General features: G+C 48.3%; 1 protein-coding gene across 2 annotated transcripts; it reads left to right on the top strand.

Annotated features, from left to right (window-relative positions):
• Window positions 1-446: 446 nt before the first annotated feature.
• Window positions 447-19068, top strand: LOC108928893 (neurexophilin-2-like). Of its 2 annotated transcripts, XM_018743091.2 has the most exons (3): window positions 447-1512; window positions 1915-2085; window positions 17623-19068. In XM_018743091.2, exons 1-3 carry the CDS (start codon window positions 1486-1488, stop codon window positions 18367-18369), a joined length of 945 nt encoding a protein of 314 aa, XP_018598607.1. In that variant the 5' UTR covers window positions 447-1485; the 3' UTR covers window positions 18370-19068. The 2 variants fall into 2 exon arrangements, with proteins under 2 accessions (XP_018598607.1, XP_018598608.1); XM_018743092.2 differs by lacking the exon at window positions 447-1512 and having other exon boundaries at window positions 1770-2085.
• The last annotated feature ends 3879 nt before the right edge of the window (window positions 19069-22947 follow it).

Consider the following 22947-nt stretch of genomic DNA (forward strand, 5'->3'; position numbering starts at 1 on the left):
AATTCTCATTTGGCTACACAGTTACTGTCACCTGTTGGATAGAGGCCCTGACTCTGGAGCCCTACCTTGTGTTGGATAGTATATAAACTGTTTTGACTTAATGCATCCTGCTGTAAGTGGAATTCATAAATGGCTTTTTCTGTTTACCCTTGAGATTCTGTGTTTGTAAAGTTTATTGAGCTAAAGACCAGTAAGTGATGGCTAAGACTGATATGGAAATAACTTCACGTTATGATAGTGCAGAAGGTGTCCAGTGTGCCGTCATTTGATGCTCTCCAAGTTTCTATAGCGTTATTTATGCTTTTTTTAAACACTGATATCCACCTTCTCATTGCTTGCAAAGATGTGGTGTTATTTATGTGGCAGGAAGTTACTACCAGAGCGATCTGTGAACTAGATGACAAGAAGTCTTCATGGGTGTTAAGTCTTATTGTAGCTGGGAAAAAACGTACAGTGTGTTACGCAATGGAATCTGTCAATAAATCGTTGTATACAGTAATAATTCCAACTTGTACCACACGGTGGCGCTAATTAACAAGCAGAGCATCGCCGCGTCGATCTGGTTGCCGAACGTCGTTTGCGGAACCTTCACAGAAGTCAATTCTCGTTAAATGGTTTGCGGTAGAAATGAGGTTTAAATGACTAAATATGAACCTCAGCGTTAAGACGCTTTACAGATTGAGGTGTTCGAGTATTTTGTAAATCCTCCCGAGAAGCAGAACAAGAATGTAGAATTTCATGGTAGTTCAATAGGTCTGGAATGTGTGACTTATTTACAAATATGAATTTTTCTCCCCCAATAGCAGGCTGTCTTTACGGAAATTACAGATCGGGCGTCAGCTGTGTGTGTCTGTGTGTGTTAATAATTTACAGTTACAGACGGCAGTTGCTGTAAAAGGGACTTAGAATTACTTGCTCTTCTCTGCCCCTGAGGTAAATTGTAACGTCTAACTACATTTACCGCAGTAAAAACGTGCAAGCTTTATTGTAACCAATCAAATCGAACAGCCCCCAAACAGCGCGTGGCAGCATTTAAACATTAAAAAGGGTTAAATAAATTCTGCGCGCACGTTAATGAAGAATTTTTTTTTTTTTTTTTAAAGAAAGGATCAGGTATCCAGTGCCTTGAAGTGAGAACTTAAGAGGAGCCCTGGAGTTGGTCTGGGAAACACGGGTTCGACTCCCCTCCAGCATCATCATCGCCAATAACCAGCATCATCATCGCCAATAACCAGCATCCTCACCAAGCATCATCATGACCATCATCAGCTACACCCCGCCTCTCGTGCCCCTCGAGCGATGCGCAGGAGCAAAAGAAGAGTCATGTCATCACCAGTGAGGGGCTCTCCGGCCGCGCTCCCACGACGTGTCCCACATGTCCCGATGAACGCAGCGCAGTAAGAGACGGGCGGGACGCTCCTCTTGTCGGACTACTTTCCGGAGGCGCGTTCATGCCAGACCCCCCGCGAGGCTCGGACCATCTGGATGAGAGGAGCTTCGTTCATCTCACAAGTTGAGCTCAGCACCACGGGAGCGCTTGCGGGACCTCCGCTTCACCTGGCCGCCTTTCCTGACAAGGAGTCCGAAGCGGAGGGTGGTGGTGGTGGTGGTCGGGGGGGAGCGCGCATCGCGCCGCACGTGAGATGGGAGGGTGGGCGTCCCTCCTCCGACACGCGTGTTTATTATAGGGAAGGGAGCCTTCAGCATCATAACGGGACACGCTCGGTGCGCAAATAAAAAAGCGTCGAGAAGGGGCGCGTGGGGGGGGGGGGAGGGGTCAGTCATCGCCTCACTCGACTCGTGAAGTTTACAGCCCCCTCTCTGCTCTTCCCCGACGTCTCGTGCCACCCGCGCTCACGTGCCTGCTGCCGTGTGTCTCCTTGATCATGTAACCGAACTTTGTTCCCCACACAGCGGAGGACTGCGCGGCGGCTATGCTGCCCTGCTTTGCGCTCAAGGACAAACGCGAAGAAATCCGCACTTGGTGGATATTTGCCCGTGTGGACACAGAGAAGTAGCGTTTCCCACAGTCCGGCAGAGATGAAGCAGCAGAAGTCTTTCCTCATCATCTGCTTCATGCACCTGGTAAGTTGCAAGTCGCAAGTTGCACCGCGCCACACACTCTGACTTCAGCAATTCAAGATCATTGAGTAGAAAGAAATTGCGGGCAATTTAATAATATGCTGTGGCAGCCAGTTGCCTGTTACTTTTGTTTCTCATCTCTTTGCCCTTGTAGTCTGTTGTCAGCTATTTTAATTTTCCACTTATTTCACTGTATATCTTCTCGATGTTGAGATATGAATATCTAATCTGTAAAAGCAGTCAAGAGGTTTCATTCATTCTGCCTGCCTTTTTTTTTTTTTTTGCTGGAGCTGTGTGGGATGAGTCGCTTCCTTAGTAATTGTGGAAGAAATAAGTCCCATTTTGAGCAGCCAGTTAAGATTTTGAAGGTAATTTCAAACTCTTAAACTCGGGATGTGCCGAGAAAATGCAAAGTATTTTAGACACAATCTATTTACTCATTAGGTTTCCCAGATTTATTTCTGTATCATATAATGGAAAAATGGTCCAGTAATGATAAAAGCAGGAAACATTGCTGTATGAGTGGGTGTAAAGGCACTGTGCAGACAGCTTATAACTGTACAAGTTTTTTCTTTTACAAAAAAAAAGAATGAAAAGATTTAGAAATGAAAATCAGATTTCTGAAATATTTAATCAAATAATAGTGAAAATATGTAGACTGCACTAAAGAACATTTATGCGTTGGACAGACACCTTTCTCCAATAATAATTTGGCCAAATCAAATATTAGATCTTTGTCTGGATCACTAATTTGTGGACCGTTTAAAATCATCATCATGTAAACACGTGTTTATGTAAACCTGGTTTTATTCTGTTGGCTGTTTATACACATTTAATTGCTGTGTGGTGCAATATCTTATTAACTGCGCTTCATAAACGGCGAGCAATGCAGAGAAGGGGCGTTTCGGACAAAACCCACATCTTGTGTTTGTGCAGGAACAGATTTCAGCAGAAGGCGAAATGCTCACAGCACTTACACTGTCATGCTGGATCGTAAAAATATGTGGCTGCGAAAGCCAGGGCATTACATACATATTGCAATATTGCATCACATTAGCAGCATTAGAATATTGTTTGGTACAGAATGAGACTCGCGGCGATGTTCAGCGTTTGAGGGGGCACTGTGAGCATGACTCTGATTTTACCCTCCTTCAGCATCCTATGTGACCATAGTGGGAACAAAGAGGGGAACAGCAGCTCCTTCCACCAGTGTCAGCGCCTCATTGCACTGCAGCAGCCTCACCCCCAGGGGGCGTATGTGAGGGCAGGGGGAGTAGAGACACTGGGGTCTCCAGGTGTCCCAGGCACAGATAACATCTCCTGGTTTTCGCCACGAATGCGGAGCGCCGACACATATTTACTGAATACATGTAGGGAATTTACCTTATTTAGGGGCAGACCACTAGATCCTCTCCTCGGGTTGCAGGTTGCAGTGTTTTGGTCACAAATAATCCCTTTTCTTAACAGCAGCACCCTTCTGTGTGATGTTGGATAACTGACTGACAGCATCCTTATCAATTTTCTGATATTTTTATCAAGTTCATAGATGCTTTTTTAATTTAAATCCAGTGTATTAACTGTGAGGAAAAAAAAATCTTTTTCTGGCAGGGGCAGTGAATTTATACGTCAGTTCTATATTTTAATATCCCGTGCACCGATCTTAAAAGTAACCCATTAAAAATACACACACACACACACACACACACACATTTTCAGAACCGCTTGTCCCATACGGGGTCACGGGGAACCGGAGCCTACCCAGTAACACAGGGCGTAAGGCCGGAGGGGGACACACCCAGGACGGGACGCCAGTCCGCCGCAAGGCACCCCAAGCAGGATTCGAACCCCAGACCCACCGGAGAGCAGGACTGCGGCCCAACCCACTGCGCCACCGCGCCCCCTTCCATTAAAAATACATTTTAATTTTTATTTCCGGAATTGTTAGCTGCTAAATGTATTTACCTGTTTTTGGGATGCACCGTGTTTCCAGTGGATTTGCTCACAGAGTGGTACGACTGGATGGTTTCAGTTTTTTTTTTTTTTTTTTTTAAGTTCAAAGGGTGAAACTGAAAGCGAAACAACATTGCCTGTTTGTTTTTTCTCACTTGATTGACACGGATGGGGCACGTTGTTGGAGTTTCGACTTTGCTTTGTTGCTGCGATATGAATTCGCCACGCCGGGCGCCTTAAGCAAGCCCTGCTGAATGTACGTACTGTACTGTTCGTGTCATTTAGCGAGTCAAAAAGTACGCACGTTAATGCTTCTTGTAACCATGTGACGGATGCTTTGCGACTTGGTGCCCTCGTATGTGCTCTGGACACTCTTTAAAAAAGAAAAAAAAAAAAATGTCAGGGTCTTTTACAGGAGCCTGCGGAGTCGTCGCGCAGTGCCGGAAGGACAGGTAGAGGAACGATCGTCCACATGTCACTGAACCCGGTCCCCATCTGGGTCCCCAGTCCCCCAGGATCTGACGTGAAAGGGCGCGATCGAAGTGTTTCCGTGCGCTCCTCACACTGGGCAGACGCAGGGCCACGAATGAGTGGAGAGACAGCTTGAGGAGGGATAGCGATGGCAGAGCTGCGATCCAGCGAGCGAACGGGGGCGGGAGATGATCGCGCCTCGCAGCGCGCCACAGTTCCGCCTTCGGCCTGAACGCATCTGTCCGTTGCCCCGGTGCGTTCTTGTAGAGAGTCATAGCCGCATCATTTTCAGGGGTGGAGAGTCCTGGGCTCGGGTCAAAATCTGCACGTGAAAAGGATTCCAGGATGGATCTCAATCCCTCCTACAAAACATTTAACACGACCGTGGTTGGACCCCCCTGCGTGGTCCCCACCTGGGGCGGCTCTATGGGTCGTAGCCTCCTCCCTCTACCCCCGGGCCACAGTGGTGCGCTGAGGTTTATAAACCACAAGTTTCTCTCGGACATCCCAGAGCGCGGAAGGTGGCCGGCGGAAACCTTGCACGCGTCCCTAGTAATCCTGCGCTCGGTGCGTCGCGACTTTGACTCACTTCAGCTGGGTGAGCTAAACCGGTCCCTGCTAAACCCAGACAATTAATCTGCGGCAATCTCCTCGTTCCAAGGAAATCCCTTTCTTAAAACAATCACTAAATACTTTAACTACTTTTATTTGACGGGGGGAGCTCATGCAAAAACAACACAAGTGATCTTCCGTGAGATGTCACTTTGGAATAAGCGACGTTAAAAACAGGGTTTAAACTGGGATGACAGCGGGAGTCCTGGGGCAAATCTTCCAAATAATATTGCGTTAATTCCTCCTCCTGGGACCTGCATCCCTTCTGCTCCTTTCGCTGCCATTGTGTGCGACTTTATTCTTCTTTTATTTATTGTATATGTAAAGGGACACGGGCGCTGGAAAGTGTAATAAAAAGTACAGGATGGGGGGGGGGGATTAGGAGCAAGGCCTTAATCTCGCGGTCGTGATAATACAGCGCGGACTGATTGATTAGTTTTTTTTGGAAGCTTATGTCAAAAAAAGTAATCCGTCTTTGGATTGTGCCAGCCTTGTAAGGTTTTACGCTCCGCCACTTTATCACGGCGGGCGAATTACAGGGCTGCCAGCCTGCGATAAGGCCCACGGCCGTGTCGCTGGCGGCGCGCCGTCTCGGCGGACACCCCCGAGCCGGAGCTGTCGGTGCAGAAGGTGTGCGGCTCCGGACATCGGGAGACCGAGCAGGGAGGAGAGAAGGATGTTGGCGGAGCGCTTAACGTTTATCGGGAATTCGAGAGCGGTGAAACACGATATGGTGACTTATGACTGAGGGGGTAACCAGACCAGCTGAGCGCTCAGGGGTCGCTGCGTCACACAAGATGGACTGTTTTGTCTTTCGACATGGCTTTTTACCGTGCTCTTCATAGCCTTTATTATATACTCATTGACCCGACACCTTTCTCCAAGGCAGCCGTTCGCCTTTGTGTGCTGAGCTACTGGGTCATTTTTACCACCTCAGTCCAGGGTAAGTACCTCGCTCCCAGGTACTAGAGAAAGGGCGGGGATTCAAACTCGGGCCCTTGTCATTGCAGGGGAACGGCTCTGCCCCCTACGCCACCCGCTGCCGCGGTGCAACCATTTGGCAGATGCGTGTCTGTGCTGATATTGGGGTCACGTCCCGCGGCGAAGGTGGTGCCCTCCTTAATCTCCAATCCCAAGCAGTAACCCCCATGACACCCCTTGCAGCTCAAGGAGTTTTATTTATTTATTTATTTTTTAATTTAATTGTATCTTTTTCTTTTTTTTAAAAAAAAAAAAAATGAATAAAGAAAAATCTTGTGCAGTAAGTGCATCTAAAACCAGAAATATCTCCTCTCCTGAGCAGGATAAGAAGAGCGAACAAATTACACTGAACAAATTACGTTATAAATGCCATTATTAGTACTAAAAATGAAGGGATGTTGCTCTTGTTCTTTTCGCTACCATGTAATGCTATCGTCCTTAAGGGGATAACAGCCGTCACCGACACAGCATCACGCTTGCGAAGGGGCACGGATGGATTGTCGGGCGCTGCTCGCGTATCCCATAAGTCTCAGGGTTAAGCTTGATTGCATTTACAGTGTATTAATATAGATTAGTGTATTGAACGATGAGGTTTAAGAAATTGCAAGCTGTTTGTAAGCATGTGAAAAAGTTTTCCGTCACGAAACACTTGGAGAGTTAGTTAACGCAGGTAATCGGTTATATTTTAACGTAAATTATAGGGACGCGCCTTGAATGAGTGCGGCAGTAATTTTCCGGGTGCATTTTGACAGCACGTTTATTTCCAGTAAATTAACCAATCGTGGGATTTTTGACAGTTCGGGTACGAACTGGTTATGAGCTGTCAGTACATTGTGGTTTTAATAAAGATGGGGGTTAATTCTGGATCCATCCATCCATCAGGAACAGCTTGCTCAGTGCAGGGCCCTGGAGGTCCAGACCCTATCCCATACGCACAGAATGTGAAGCAGGCTGTTGCATGAAAAGGAATCCAGTCCACCCAGGGCCCAATGTCAGAAACAAAAACAACGTGGTAGTTTGCCTTTCCTTTCTTTTTATACCCACCAACTTGGGCGCTTGAGTTTCGGTTTGTTTGCGCCGAGCACAAGGTGGTGACAATGACATCCTCTCTCCCCAAGTCGGAGACTCCGCAGTGGGATTATAGGCCTCTCGTCAGAAGGTATTCCCACAGGTACCGACTTCAAAGCGTCGTTTCCGCTGCGGGTTAAGATAATTGAATTTTTACCGTGTCCCATCCACTCCTTTTACAAATCTAGTTGACCCCCCGAGGCTCCGCGGATCTCACTTTACGGATTTACAGCTAATCCGCAATCAAGCCACCTCGTTATATGGCACCCCATTTAAATGCCGGGGTTCAAAAGTCATAAATCGCGGCTAGTGGCTGAAGCACAGCTCTCATCTTAATCCCCTCTGAACACGTTCCAAAGCCCCCAAAGCCACCACCCCCATCCTTCGCTCCTCAGGTGAAGTGAGCTCTCCGTTTCACGCTCCGGCCGACAGCATCTGGACTTCGAATCCACTTTGGCGCGATCGTCAGGCCGGATTTTACGTAAGGCGCCGCGATGTTTAATTTTTAAATCGCGGTGCCCATTGTTCCCGTTGAAGAACCGGAGCGCTTTAATGAAAACGGTGTCTGCGGGTTGTCTCCATTAACGCAGAGCAGACGCGCTTCCCCGTGGACGCAGCCGTCTCCTATCCGCCGAGCGCAGCCGGTGTCCGTTCCCCCCGCTTACGCAACCTGATCTCAGCAGAAGCGTAAAAAGTGGGTTAAGGAACGACTGCTCAAGAAGGGCTTCCTGATATGATACGAAAGGGAGGGACCGAAGCGGACGCCGCGGCGCAACCGAATCCCGCCGATTTTATTGGAGGGAAATCAGAAATTTGCGGAGGACAGATGGCGGAACACAAATATTATGGTTAATGGACCACGGTCGTGCAGATCCGTGAGGACCTTGAGCACTCATCGGTGCACGTCTGAGACTAGGGGGCAGTGCTGAGCTGCTCAAGCGGTCCAGCTACACTCGGCAGCCGAGCAGATCTCATAACCATCGGCGAGGCCCCTCCTGTCACTCACGTACCTGTGCTGGGGTCACCTGTGACAGGTGGGACAGCCTGATTTCATAGCGATGTCATAGAGGAGGGGTGAGAGTTAGTACACTGTTGCCTGTAGGAATGAGCCTGTAGGGGCAGCATGTGGCATAGTGGTTAGAGCCCTGCAGTGGGAAGGACCCAGGTTCGAATCTCCCTTCTAACTGTAGTACCCTTGAGCAAGGTACTTACCCTGAATTGATACAGTAAAAATCACCCATCTGCATAATTGGGTAAGTCACTGTAAGTACACCGGTAGCGTAGCGTAGCGTAGTGTAGGGGAGCTGCTGTCTTTGGACCCCAAGGGTGCAGGTTTGAATCCCACCTCCAGCTGGAGTACCCTCGAGCAAGGTACTTACCTGAAAACTGCTCCAGTAAAATTACCCAGCTGTATAAAGGGGTAAATAAGTGTAAGTACCTTAACACTGTAAGGCGCTTTGGAGAAAAGTGTCAGATCAATGAAATGAATAAGTGCATGAGCAGAAAGTAGCGTGAAGGACTCAGAGCTTTGCTGCTCCAGGCTGCTGTTGTACCCTGCCACGCTTACCCTGGAAGGAACCGATTTCACGACGACCAGGCAGCTGATCGTACAGCGGATGCAGCTGCTGCAGGTGCTGCAGCTGCTGCAGGTGCTGCAGCTGCTGCCTTTGGATGCGACGGTTTCAGGTTTGAATCCCCCCTGCTGCTGTGGTACCCCTGAACAAGGTGCTTACCCTGAACTGCCCAAGTAAAACTTGTCGTGCTCTATAAACTGGTAAATAATTGTAGGTGGCTTAACGTCGTAAGTCTCTCTCAGACGGGGGTCAGCGGCCTTCGGAGCGTGGAGTCGATACCTTGTCCTTGCTCCAGGGTCTCTCTCAACGATCCCGTGGTTTTAACTTACACTTGAAGTGTGTTTGTTGCTCGTGGTCATGTCTGATCCTCTTTGGCAGCGTAATTGATGAGCGGTAAATTGCGTGGCCCACCGTTCATGGCCTTTCTGGAACATTTACCGCAGCAGAGCTGGGCAAAGGCAAGTGTCTCCACCTGACGTACAGCGAGACGTTCAGTTTGCCGCATGATGTCCCGCTGTTTTACTCCACTGTCTTGATCTTGACCTTCCGTCGTGGTGCTTTTAAATACTGTTACATGAGTGAAAAGCCAGAATGGATGAGGAAATTTACACCAATTTGCCTGCTGCCTCATTCACTATATGGCCAACTATGTTATGCTTGAGAAATTACTCCACTAATATGACCAGTTCTCATGTGTATTTGCACGAGGCCCCCTGTAGCCTTCTTTACTTGATGCGTTGCGTTTAGAGCAGGTGTGCGAGTGTACTTTGTATAGTAGTTTACCGCGTTATTCGTAAACGCGTTCCGTTCTTCCTTGCTTTCATCATCGTAACCTGAACGCGTGCAACATTTTCAGTTGACGGGCTGTTGCATCATGGAGTCGGAAATGCGCCTCTCCCCCCTTTTTACTGCAGTTGTGGTAAAAACAGCCGCGAAATTACTCTGCACGTGTAGCAGAAGGGATCGTTTTCCCACAGGCTCTGTGAAACGGTGCGCCGCACCTTTACGGTATTTCTGTTATTCCCCGTTAAATGCCTCCAGGCGACCGAAGCGAATTGAACGTGGTCCCTTCATACCGGACTGTTCGCGGTACAAGGCTTGACCTCGGACCCATCGCGGCCGACTAGGTTTTACTTTCGACGCGGAGTCATACGTCGAATACGGTTTATCGTCAACACGTCCACGGGCCCACGGAGCGAACCACACAGGACTGTAGGGATCCCATTGTCGTGGCGCAGCAGTGAGGGTCGCTCATGTGTGACCAGAGGGTTCCTGCTTTGAATCCCACCTCTGCTCTATTACCGTTGACGACGACGCTCAACCTGAATAGATACTGTAAGAATGCTGTATAAACGGGTAAATCACTGTAAACTTGCCCGGTAACATCGTAAGCTGGACAAAGGTGTGTGTTAAAGGAAGGTTCGTATTAATAACAATAATAAAATTTTCACCCTGCTCCTCTCGCCATTCTTCGGCGTCGACAGGTGCGTCGGACCTCACTTGTTACGTCCTTTGCCGTTTTGTTTTCCGAATTCGCCGGCCGTCCTTTTCATCGCAACTCGCTCATAATCCTCGGCTCGTGATCGTCGACGGCTCGTCCGAGTGGCAGGTCCCCGGCGGACGCCCCGTTCCCACCCCGACAGGAAATCACTGTCTGGTGCGGCGGAGAGGTCTTCATCGCGCCTTATGTTAATGCACTATAAAGCAATCTGCTCCATTAATTAAATCTATTACTCTCACCCACAAGACAGGATTTGACAAGCAGAGAATAAGCAATATAAATCTGCGCCGATTGTTCCGTCTTTTCACTCCCCGCTCCCGCGTACCCCCTGCGCCGCGCCTTCTTTTGTAACTTGTCATTTCCCTGCCGATGAGGTGCTGTCAGCTTCTCCCCGCTTTATTTCCTGTGAAGTACCTGTCTTCGCCGTTGGAGAGAAAATGGAAGAACTGCTTTTTGTGTGTGTCCCCCCCACCCAACCCTCCTCCTCCTCCTCCTTCAAAAGATTTCTCTGCACTCATCCAGGAGAAGGAGGGAAAAAAAAAGAAAAAAAGAGAAGAATCGAGAAAATGAGTCACACTCAGGCCGCTCGGAGAGCACAAACGTTTGCTCATTCACATCGGATCGCACCGCGCGCCTCGAGTGGCGACGAAGACGTAAATCAAAGATACACTTCACACGTGTCGATCCGTACACGCCGTTTACGCGCCGCCTCGTCGGAAGCGGAAGAGCGAATGCACGCGCTCTCGCTCGAAGGCAAAAAAAGCGCCTTCTGGCTACTCTGGCAATGTTCAGTCATGCTCAACATGTTGTTGTTTGCTTCAACAGTCAGGTGAAATATTAGTACTCGTCACTGACGATGAAGGATAAATTAAAGGGGAAAAAAAAGAAGAAAGACGCCACCCGTTATGTGGGATAAGAAAAAAAGATGTCGTTTCAGTGACCTCATTGAAATAGGAATATAAGCTGTTAGGAACAGCGGTGTTGCACCACGTGTTGCTAAAGCGTTCCGTTCGGTTTTGGGGAAAATGAGTGACGGTATGAAAATGAGGGTGTTTATTACCCACAGGAAGGATCCAACATTTATACTTACAGCTTTTACATGTGGGTAGGGGCAGCTGGTAGTGAAGTAGTTAGAGCTTCTGGCTTCGAATCCCAAGGTTGGAGGTTCGAGCCCCACCTCTGAGCAAGGTACTTACCCTAAATTACTGTAGTAAAGTTACCCACCTGTATAAATGGGTAAATAATGGTAAGTAAGTTGCTTTCGAGAAAAGTGTCAGGTAACTGAACTCAGCAAGAGATATTTATCGCACCTCATGTTCCCTTCCGTTTAGTAATGGAAGTTTTTCTCTGTTAAATTTCTCATGTGTGCAGTTGTGATAAAGGCTGAATTTGGAGGAAACAAAGTAAAGAGGTTCTCGAGTTTTACGCGTAGTCCGCGTGCGCGTTCTTCGGTAGAACCGCTTGCGAGTCGGCGGAATTGGCTCTCGATCATAAGTTACGAAGTATCGCTCGCCGTCGATCTGCTCAGCGCTACCCGGGGGGAACGGGCCGGACGGCGGCGCGGCGCTCGTGCAAAGAAAGGTGTGAAAATCTCGCTCGCCGACGCAGCGAGCGCTCGGGGCGGCGTGGCGCGGCGCCGAGGCGATGACGAGGGTGTCGGCAGGCGGCTGAGGCGCCGACACCGTGACGGAGCGGCGCGATCGGAAGCAGACGGAGAACAGAAGATCGGCCCATCGCATCCCTCCCTTCCACCCTTCCTCGGAACGTGCGATCGTAGTATCGTCGGGAACATGGCAGGAATGCAGACGCTGCAATTTCAGGTGCTAAATGGCGAGGATATCTGGCTGCGTCGAGACTTCCGCTAATGGCTCCAACGGAAGGGCTCCGCTAAATTATTCCGTCCGAAAATTCGGCTGTTCGGTTGAACGAAAGTATCAAACGATCAAAAGTAGCAAACGATCAAAAGAATTATTCTCGTACCACGTTTTTAAAGCATAATTCGGCGAGCGCTCACCATCGTGACCGTTCCTCACAGGCGAAACGAAAGCACCGACACGCTGAGGAAGGCCCGTGGCCGAAACGCACCTGTGCTTTAACTTCACCTGTAATAAACAAATGGCCACAGATGCGAGCGCTCTCCCAATTGTACTTTATTTCGCAATTTTTTTTTTTTTGGAGAATTCACGACCAATCGTTTCCTGGACTTTTTGGTGAGCATAATTTTCTAATTTCACAGCAGCTTCTTAACAACAGTTACCCTGGAGGATCTGCAGCCTTTCGTTTCCGACTGTTTTCCGGATCCGCCGCCGTGATTGTTCTTGCCCGTTGCTGATTTTCTCCCGATGCGCGTCGAAGCCTTAAAAGACAAAAATCAGCTGAGCGCGAGTGGAAGCGGCCGCTCGTGTGAAGGTGAGCTCGGCCCTGCCGCTGACTGCGAGGGGGTGGTGGGGTGGTGGCAAATTGAATTTAACATCCGCTCAGTTGTACAGCCAACATCCATTTTGTTCCCTGGTATTCTGGCCAAATAATTTACTGTCACAAAAGCGGCGTGAGCCACGGGCCTGGGTGTGAGCCATGGATTATCATGGGCTCTCGCACTGTTCAAGACTGGGTCTTTAAAAAACAAAAAGTCAAATCCCTGCAGGAACCCTTCTGCTGTACCTTTGAACGCGGTACCAAACCGGAATTTCTCCGGTGACAATATCCGACTGTGTGCATTTATTAAAAAAAAAAAAGAAAAAAAAAACCGGACGTGGTTTTAGGCGAAAGCAGCGGATGACGAGCGAAGTAATGACACGGAGTAAAGTGTGGGCTGTGTGTCATTCCTGCCTCTGCGTTATGCCCCGCTGACCGCCTGCCACGCGTTCGCACACTCTGGCCGGCTTATCGGCGCCGGATGTGCGGCTCCGGGCGATTCAAAGCCGTAAATGTGACAGCCCGCTCTTAACGCAGCTGTGGGTTCGGCTGTCCAGAGCAGCTCCTTCTGGGACTCCCGAGCCGTGTCTAAACCGAGGGGCAGAAAGCCTTGCGTTGAGCGGCGGCGTTCCGTCGCCTCGCAATTCGGTTGGAAAGTCGGGCCGCCTTGTTCTCGGCCTGCGAAATGGCCCGCGACCAGCGAGTCATTTTACCGTGGGGTATGGCGGCGTGGCGGGCTTGGCCGGTCCTGCTCTCCGGTGGGTTTGGGGTACGAGTCCCGCTTGGGGTGCCTTGCGATGGACTGGCGTCCCGTCCTGGGTGCGTCCCCTCCCCCTCCGGCCTTACGCGCCGTGTTTCCGGGTTAGGCTCCGGTTTGCCGCTATCCCGCTTGGGACAAGCGGTTTCAGGCAGTGCGTCTGTGCGTGCGTCTGTGCGTGTCTGGGGTAGCGGTGGAGCGAACCCCATCCCGCGTCTCACAAAGCCACGGAGCACGGAGAGAAGCTTGGACCGTAGAAGCGGATTATCCGCGCCACGTTAAAACGGCTCCTGCGATTTACTGTGAGCGCCCTCCTAATGCTGGTACACCGGGTTAATTACCGTTTGTTCTCTTTATCTCGACGAACGTCAGAAAGCATTTCCCAAAGGCATCGAAACCGGATGTTGGCCGTGACACACGCAAGTACCTTCCTTTCTTATTTCCAAACGACAGCGCGGTCGGGTCTGAACCTTTGTACTGCTCTGTGTGCGACGCGGTACCGATTTTGCATATTTGTCCGGGTGCGCGTGAAGGATTTTGCCTTTGCGCTGTCAGCGTGGTGAGCAGGAAAAAAAATTAACGTATACACACACCGTCTGAAAGTGCTTGTCCCAAGCGGGGTCGCGGCGAGACGGAGCCTAACTTGGCGACACAGGGCGGGAGGCTGGAGGGGGAGGGGACGCACCCAGGACGGGACGCCAGACCATCGCAAGGCACCCTAAACGGGACTCGAACCCCAGACCTACCGGAGAGCGGGACCCGGCCAAACCCGCTGCGCCACCTCGGCCCTCCAATTACTGTATAACATACACATTTTAAAAAATACCCTTTACTGTAATTGTTCTTCTAAAATTATATTTAGCAGACACTTTGCTCGAAAACCCGTCCTTCACCCATCTATTCAACGGAGCAACGTAACGCACACTTACACGCACACTAGGGTAGTTCTGACTCCCCGGTTCACCTGCACCACGTCTTTGGCCTCGGTTCTCGAACGCTGCCGAGATACGCGCTGCTCTGTGGGGTTACTACTCTGTGCGCGAGAACGTCCTTCGATGTCTCCGTTAAGAAGCATCAACGGAAGCACGAGTTGCTCCGCCGAAAACACGTCGTCACGCTGCTACGGATCACGTGATGCGGCGCACGTGTTTGTTTGCGGGAATGCCCTGTCCTCCCAGCGGGTGGGACCGAGCGCTGGGTCGGCGAAAGGAAGGAGAGGGGTAGATGGCAGGGACGGAGAACTTCTTTGACCTCCTCGAACGCCCCATCGCTTCCCGGAGATGCGCCTCCGTCCTAACGGCACCCCCCCCCCCCGCACCAGTCAGGGGCCTCAGACTGCTTAATGGCGTTCTGGAGGCTAGTTCTCGACACCGTGGCAATTACCTCCACGTCAAGCCGTAAAAGATATGTCCGCCCATGGGATGGGAACTGGGCCCGTTACATAATGCTCATTATGGGCTAATGTCGAGGCTGATTCATCCTGCCTTCAGCTGTCTGCCTCCCGTCTTGGCGCGGCAAATTGCTAAGGCGAAGCCCCGTCCGGATGCTACGGAATGACGATTGGCACATCACATGTAATTAAATCACAGGTCCGCCGCCGGGGGCTCGTTCCCTAAGTGGTGACCTTACGAGCCGGACCGAGCTGCGGGACCGGAGACGCCTTTGAGCCGCGCCGCGTGCGCACGAGCGGAGCTTTTCGCACTTTCCGCAACCTCTGGGACACCACGGATTTTTGACGTGCTTTACAGCGCACGTCAACGTGGCCTGGATAGGCAATGATATTACTACTGTAAGAGTGGTGTTCATGCGATCTTTCTTGGATCGGCAACTATAGGTCTTACCAGCTTTTCACCAGGAATTTACTCATCTATCTTCCCTTGTGTGTATTAGACTTGACTGTCTGGAAACCCGGTGACTGGTAGAGAGACACACACACACACACTCTACATTGAGCAGAGAGCAATGTCCTGCCGCCGCCTTGCTGATGTGCTTTTTAAAATGGACCAGAACATAAGTCATTAAGACTTAATAACAGATTAATAACTTAATAATGATCAAAGATCACTGGTGACACAATGGAATGGAAGGTCCTCTACTTTAGGCAGAGAAATCTCAGCCAGTAATGCATTTTTTTCCAATAGTATATATTTATAATTATGACATTTTAATGGTCTCTTTTACAGTATATGGTTAAATTGTTAATGTATTTTACGGGTAAAATATTCAGAACACCAGTTCTCTCTCTTTGACACAAATTTCGCATTAGACCGAGCAATTACAAGAGTGACAGTTTTTTTTTCCCCCCCGTCTTTTACTAAAGGCACAAAAGATTTTAATTTCCTTCTCTTGATACCCCCTGCATGCCACTACAATTTTCTCAGTTGCTCATCATGCAAAGAAAACTGTTTCCTCATTTGCATTTTAATCACCTCATTGGATATTAACCGTTTACCTGAGTCTTTCGCATGGAAACGTGGGCCTCTCTTCACTGTAATTGGGCGGCGCTTCCATCACGTTCACCGCAGCATCGAAACAAAGGGTGGTGTTTGGCATGAAGACAAAACCATCCCTGGCAGGATTTATGTTTACGTGGGTGTCTAAGTGGTGTGGCATCGACCGTGATGTAACGAGCGTGACCCCCCTGTGAGCTTCCTGTTGTCTGAATGAATGCAGAGGTTTCTGTTTGCTTGGAGAACACAGGTATAATTACACCTGCTGAGTCTCTCCTGTTGTGTCATTCATTCATTCATTCATTCATAACAACGAGTTGTCCAGTCCAGTATCCCGGTGCTCCGGAGCCTATCCTGAAAACATAATGGGTGAGGTTGGGTACACTGTGGATGGGGACACGTCCATATCAGCACACTTACACACAAAAGGAAATTCAGAGTCATCAATCCACCTGAAACACGTCTTTGGACTGCGAGAAGAAACCAGAGCACCCAGCGGAAACCTGCACAAACACAGGGAGAACACGAGCCAGACTCAAACACACATCTGAAGCAACAGCTCCTGAGCCGTGGGGCACCAGCACTACCCGCTGTGCCTCGTCATGCGGCAGGGATGTCTAAATTGGACCGTGGATTGATGCATCCGCCAAGCGCCTGGTATGTTCCAGTCGCACCGATATGGCACCAAGCGTGCAGCGCGTTCGAACTGCCACGCCGTTACATCCTGTCGTCATGGTTCATTCGCACGTGTCCAGCGCCTAGCTCTCGGAGCACCATCCGTTAACACGTCACGTTTTAATTACTGACAGTTAATGGCTACACGAGTTCTGAGGGAAGGGGGGGGAAAAAAAAAAAAGAGGACAGAAATGCATATTTATGGAATTATGCAAATGAAATAATGCGGTACCTATCAAAACACTTAGAAGGCACTTCTCGTGGAGAGATCTAGTTTGTTAGCTGTGTACACATATGCTTCAATTACGCTTACAGCAAAAATGATAATTAGGAGGGAAAACAGAGCGCAGGCCGTCCCCGGGACCTCCAGCAGGCTTCTCATCTGCCGCTTCAAATTACCCCCCTCAGCCGAGCCTCAGGAAAGCCACCGCAGCTAATTACCAATAAAATACCAGCTAAGCTTATTGCTGGGAATTATTAAGACTTATCTGAAGTGGACCAGGAGTTGATCCCGGAGCAAAGTGGAAGCGTCAGATACGTTAATACGTTAACATCGCTGCGTGGAGAGGCTTGTGTCTGCCACCACAAAGTCAGACCTTCTCTCTCTCTCTCTCTCTCTCTCTCTCTCTCACACACACACACACACACACACACACACACACACCCCCAAAATCATATCTATTGTTCCTTCATTTATTTAAGCAGCAAGCAAATACTATTCGGAATAAGCTCATTTTTTGCGTTATTCTGTGCTGTGTAAATCCTGACAAATGTTTTAACAACAAGTGTTTTGAATGAATGAGAAACGTTTTAAATGAGGACTTAAGATGAAACCGCTTTTTGAACGCAGAACATAATCCCATTAAATCAGAATAACCGATTCTCCTCCTCCTCCTCCTCGTCTTTGGCTATTCTGTCCCCCCTCCCCCCTTTAGCCAGTTGTGTCTTTCTTCAAAAATAAACACAGGCAGTACATTTGTGCTAATGAAACTTACAGTGGGCGGTTGGGAGACTTTACCGCCATCTGCTCTAATTTCCTACTTACCAATTTACTCCTTTACTGTTTTTTTTTTTTTTCTTCAAAAGGTCACCGGCAGCAGAGTGCAGACCGAAACCACACAGCTTATAGAATGGGACGAACACGATAATGAGGAGAACCTCTCGTCGAGCGTGGCCAGTCCACGCATGGTCAACCCCCTGCGTCTGTTTGCCAGGGGCTCTCCTGGACTCAAGCAGAGCGCCAGGGAGATGCCCTACTTAAGCAACATGGAGGACCTCTGGAACTGGCTGTCCAATCAGACGGACACTCTGGAGACTCGGGCCAGAGCCAAGCGGCGGCCCATCGTCAAAACGGGCAAGTTCAAGAAGATGTTCGGCTGGGGCGACTTCCACTCGAACATTAAGACGGTGAAGCTCAACCTCTTAATCACCGGCAAGATTGTGGACCACGGCAACGGCACGTTCAGCGTCTACTTCCGGCACAACTCCACGGGGTTGGGCAACGTCTCCGTGAGCCTGGTGCCGCCAACAAAGGTTGTGGAGTTTGAGATTGCTCAGCAGTCCACGCTGGAGACCAAGGACTCCCGTGCCTTCAACTGCCGCATCGAGTACAAGAAGACGGACCGAGTGAAGAAGACAGCCTTCTGCAGCTTTGACCCGTCCAAGACGTGCTACGAGGAGCAGACCCAGTTCCACGACTCCTGGCTGTGCTCTAAGCCCTTCAAGGTCATTTGCATCTATATCGCCTTCTTCAGCGTCGACTACAAACTGGTGCAGAAGGTGTGCCCCGACTACAATTACCACAGCGACACCCCCTACTTCTCCACAGGGTGACCTCGCCCCCGCATGCTCCCGGGTCATGTTCTCCAAGCATCGGCTGACCTGCCCCATGACCCTGAAAAGTCATAAACAAACACCATGTGTTCCGTCTTCTTCATGAGCAATTATAAAGCTTCCTCCAGATGTCGAGGGAGACGAGAGGCTTTGGGCATGTAATTACTGACAAATTCCAGATTTTGTGCCAGTGGACTTATGACAGCGTAATTACCATCACCCTAATTTTTAGATATCCACTTAAGGGATATAGCTACCGATTTATCCTTTAGCCCTCCACCGTAAAGTTCCTTGTTAGCAAAACACATGGACAACAGCGTTCTTGTATGGAAAGTGCGGAGATGTAGGAAGAGAAATGCAAAAAAAAAAAAAAAAAAAAAAATATGAATTTGTGCTCTGGCTGGCAGAATGCATTCTGCTTAATGTCTCCGTGGGAAGAAACGAGAGACCATTTGTGCATTTAATCAACTGCGTCTTAACTCACTTTCCTTAAATGCGTTCCCTAGATGTGACTGTGAAGAGAAGCCCGTCTCAGATCCGTGCATTTCCATACGTGGCTTTTACGGGGGACCACTCTGCCGCCGCATGCTTTCCAGCATCGCTAAGAGTAATCTCCAATTTTGCTCGAGCCACATATGAATCGAGGGCCTGCTTTGAGCCTCTCCGAGATTTGCCGTTTACGCGAGTTCAACCGGCTTAGTCTCCGAGAAAAGCCGGACGGCCGCGTGTGTGCTGCAGTCTGCTGTAGGATTGGAGTTTGCACACCCTCAGTTCCTTGTTTTTAACCGGTATGCAACTCAACTCTGTTACATCCTGACAAAAAGTGAACATAGTAAGAAGATTGGTGTACATAGAGCACGATTAGAGAGCGTGTAAATATTAGTGAATCTTTCATGGAATCTCTGTTCCCATTTTTTTTAAAAAAAATTGTATGTTTCATGGTACAGCGTGTTTAAAAATGCATCCAAAAGGTTCCGGGCATCTTTGCAAAACTAGAGCCCCGAATGCGGGGAGGAGGTCTTTAATTTCCAATCCTGGGAGACGGCTTCTTAAAATCGAGGCACGGCACAGGTGGATAGAATGGAGCTGGCAACCGCTAAATATAACTTTGTCATGGTCTCGCTACAGAGCTCGACATTTCCGCGCTTTAATTAACAGTAATTATAGTGAGAAATGCAATTTGCATATCATGACTGAGCAGACCAACGGCCAAAAGTAAAATTAACCTTGCCGATACGGCTGTACAAAAGCATGCCATTTATATTTTGTTTACCCATTCTCCTGGCCGAGTCGCAGAGGACCGAAGCTGGCTGAGGAGATAGAACCCGCAGCCGGGCCCGCTCCTCTCCCATTGGTCAAAACAGTGAATTCATTACCCTTCATCTCATTCACCCGAATTTGGCTCAACGCACCTTTTAACGTTACCCTACAGGGGCTCGTCGGTGTCTCTTACCTGCGTCCATGTTTCAGTTCCGCTCCGCTGTGCAACTGTGTGTTTTCTGTGTGTGCGCGTCTCTTCATATGTATACTTCACCTCTGCAGTTTACTGGTAAATTAGTATCATTTCCTGCAATCTCCCTAGTAGGACAAATTGTTCCACCACAGGTGACTATTTACATGTAGATTTTACAGTGTTTACTCCAGTAAAGTATTTACTTACCGATTCTTTTAAAAAAATCACGGCAAAGTCAGTTTCAGTTGTAAATTTACAAGTTCCAATGAATCAATTGGGCCTGTTTTAAGACATAACTTTACATGGTTTATTTTTTGGCAAAAGATTTAGGCTTTGTATAGGCTATATATAGTGTACATTTTTTTGATGTTTACTCTTGAAGGGGTTTATTTTGTGAAAATTAAAATTTGTTTTGAAAACTTAAATGGATTCTTGCATCATTAAATCACATTTGGGTCTGGAGAGAAGCTGCCATGAGAACAGGATCTCCATCTTGGCGATCGTCGTAAAAAATGGTGCCGTGACTCCATCATCCCGCCAAGTTACTCAACCAATGGTTTTATGCAAAGCAGCTTGCTATTTCTTCCTGAAATAATTCCAGTTAAGGGTCTTGCTCAGTGTTACTAGAGTCAAGGTCCTGTTGGGATTTGAACACACAACCTGTAAATCTCCTATAGCCAGTGGTTACTTTAGTCAAATATTACAGCTTCTATCAGCTCTTTGCGTTTTAAAAGTAATAATACTGAACCACAAAAGGAATAATAAATGAACACAAGACAGGAAGTGGTCAGATTGGAGCTCCCACTTTGTGGAGTTCAGCACTTTTCTGTGAAGTGCAGCTCCTTGGGTTGAACCGGGAGTTTGCTTTCTCAGGCCTCAACGTAACCGTCTACGCAAAACAGGCGGACACCAGCTCAACCCATAAAAATGCCGGCAGAAAGCGAAGCTCAGGCTACGTCCATCCATTGCTGGAGAAGCAGCGGGCCTTTGTGTCTCCACCATGCAGCTATTTGGATTGCACGCGAATGCGTTTGACCTATTCACCTAGAAGAAAACTCCTCACCTCTCATACGAGGCAAAGATACACTACACCGACGATTCTACATTTCAGTTCCTAGAAATGAGAAATAAAGCCCTGGAACTTTCCAAACTTAGTACATCTAAATTAACACGAATTGAAAGAGAAACTTTTACACTACTAGGCTTGTTCTAGTCTACTTAAGACTGGGTAGGGAAGGGAAAATCCCACTGAGTCAAAAATCATCCCATGATGACCACTTGTGTGGTTTTTATGGTAAGGGAAGGTACACAAGGGGTTTACCGACCCATACCATAAATACCACAAGAACGGTTGCCCTCAGTCACCTTTGATTGAATAGCGCTCAACTTTACATAGACCATTAAACTATCTGCTAAACCAGGCGATTACTAAGGTGTACCATGTTCCTTCCTTCCTGCCAACTCTCTGAAGCCACAAAATCCCGAAGGTCTCAGTTGACACAACAGCAGACCTGAGATTCCATGAAAACATCTCATTCTCTCAGCGCTGAGCTCACTGCAGGAATGCAGTCCCAGATGTCTCTGCTCACGTTGGGGGCAGTAAATGGAACCTGCCAGTAGCGTCAGGCTACCGTTACTCCCCCGCAGCCACTGCTCCCATCCACAACTTGCTCATTTTAATTAACAACGATTTGGGAACTTGGCATGAAAAATATGCAAGAACAGGGGAAGGCTTGCAACGGTTCCCTTGTTTATCCCTGCGACTTCAAACAAAGACAAATCTCAGCACATCTCACACACACACAAAAACTGGATCACAGCCCAATTTTTCCTTCCTGCTGTGTTTGTCTGATGTTCGTTTTCCATACTTTACCAAGCTAAAAACCTTCATTAACTGCACACAATGCATAACACATGAGTGAATCCCGCTGTCTTATTTTACACTATTAAGACCACTTGTTATACTATACTGGAAGAGAAGAAACAGATGTACAGATGAAGCCAATGTACACAAAACAAAATGGGCTCATTTTAAAATGAACCCAGTTATACTTATTAAAAATGTTAATATAACTATACAAAAACATTAGCATTAACACACTTATGGGAGTCTGTATATTACACAGAAATATTAAAAACGAAAATTTACCAGTTCACCTAAACCCTCCAGCCATAACCTCAAATTCACAACTTTCCAGTTGAGCAGTTGCAGAATCGCTGCAAATTGAAGAAATCAAACTGCTAAGATATTAAGCAATAAAAGTAACTGTGGGACCACTCCAAATACATACTTTACAAAATAGCAGCTTTTCCAACATGGAGGGCTCCTGTAATCTGTAGTCTGGCCTGAAGAAAGGCAGTTGAATTCAGAATATAACTGATCACTTAATGCTGAAATAGCAAAATATGACATGCTGCACACCAGTTCACATTTCACCATGATTTGGCTGCACTTCCCTCCAGCGATCCAGGAGGGTGAAACATCACCGAGTGTTTCCATGGAAGGAAAGACGAGGCAACTGTATGGGGACATACGATGCTTTACATGGATCACTGCGGTGCATTATGTCCATTGTCGTGAGTATTCTGACCGACTGAAGGCTATGAGAACCCTACAGCTTCGTTCCGCTTGTCATCATAACTTTCTCCTGCGTGACTCAAGATATTCATTTACAAACCTTTATGGAGGCTACATAAAAACTTAACAGTGCGCCTCCAGTTAGGTGTTGGCAAACAGGTTTTGGACAGTGTCATTATTCATTTTCCTCATATCTTTGCGAAGGCAGACTGAGAACTGATAAGCAGAGCAGAGACACCTAATCAATCAAGTGCACCCTGAGCGGCTCCGTTATCTCGACTGCTTCGGAGATCCCGGGATGCAGCAGTAGGCTCACACACTGAACGTGGCCACAGCTGCAATACAAATGGAGAGAAAGAAAGCTGGACTGTAGACAATGGCAGAGTCAGTCTGTGTGTGTACATAAATCCTACCACTGCTCCCATGACTGTAGAAACCTAGAGCTTTGCTAGTAGTCACTTATAAAACAAGTAAAAATTCAGTAAAACAAATACTACCTCCTAAATAAGCAATCATTGCCCGTACAGTATACTGTATAAAAAAAAAA

This window comes from Scleropages formosus, chromosome 14, assembly GCF_900964775.1.
Source record: "Scleropages formosus chromosome 14, fSclFor1.1, whole genome shotgun sequence".
Taxonomy (NCBI): Eukaryota; Metazoa; Chordata; class Actinopteri; order Osteoglossiformes; family Osteoglossidae; genus Scleropages; species Scleropages formosus.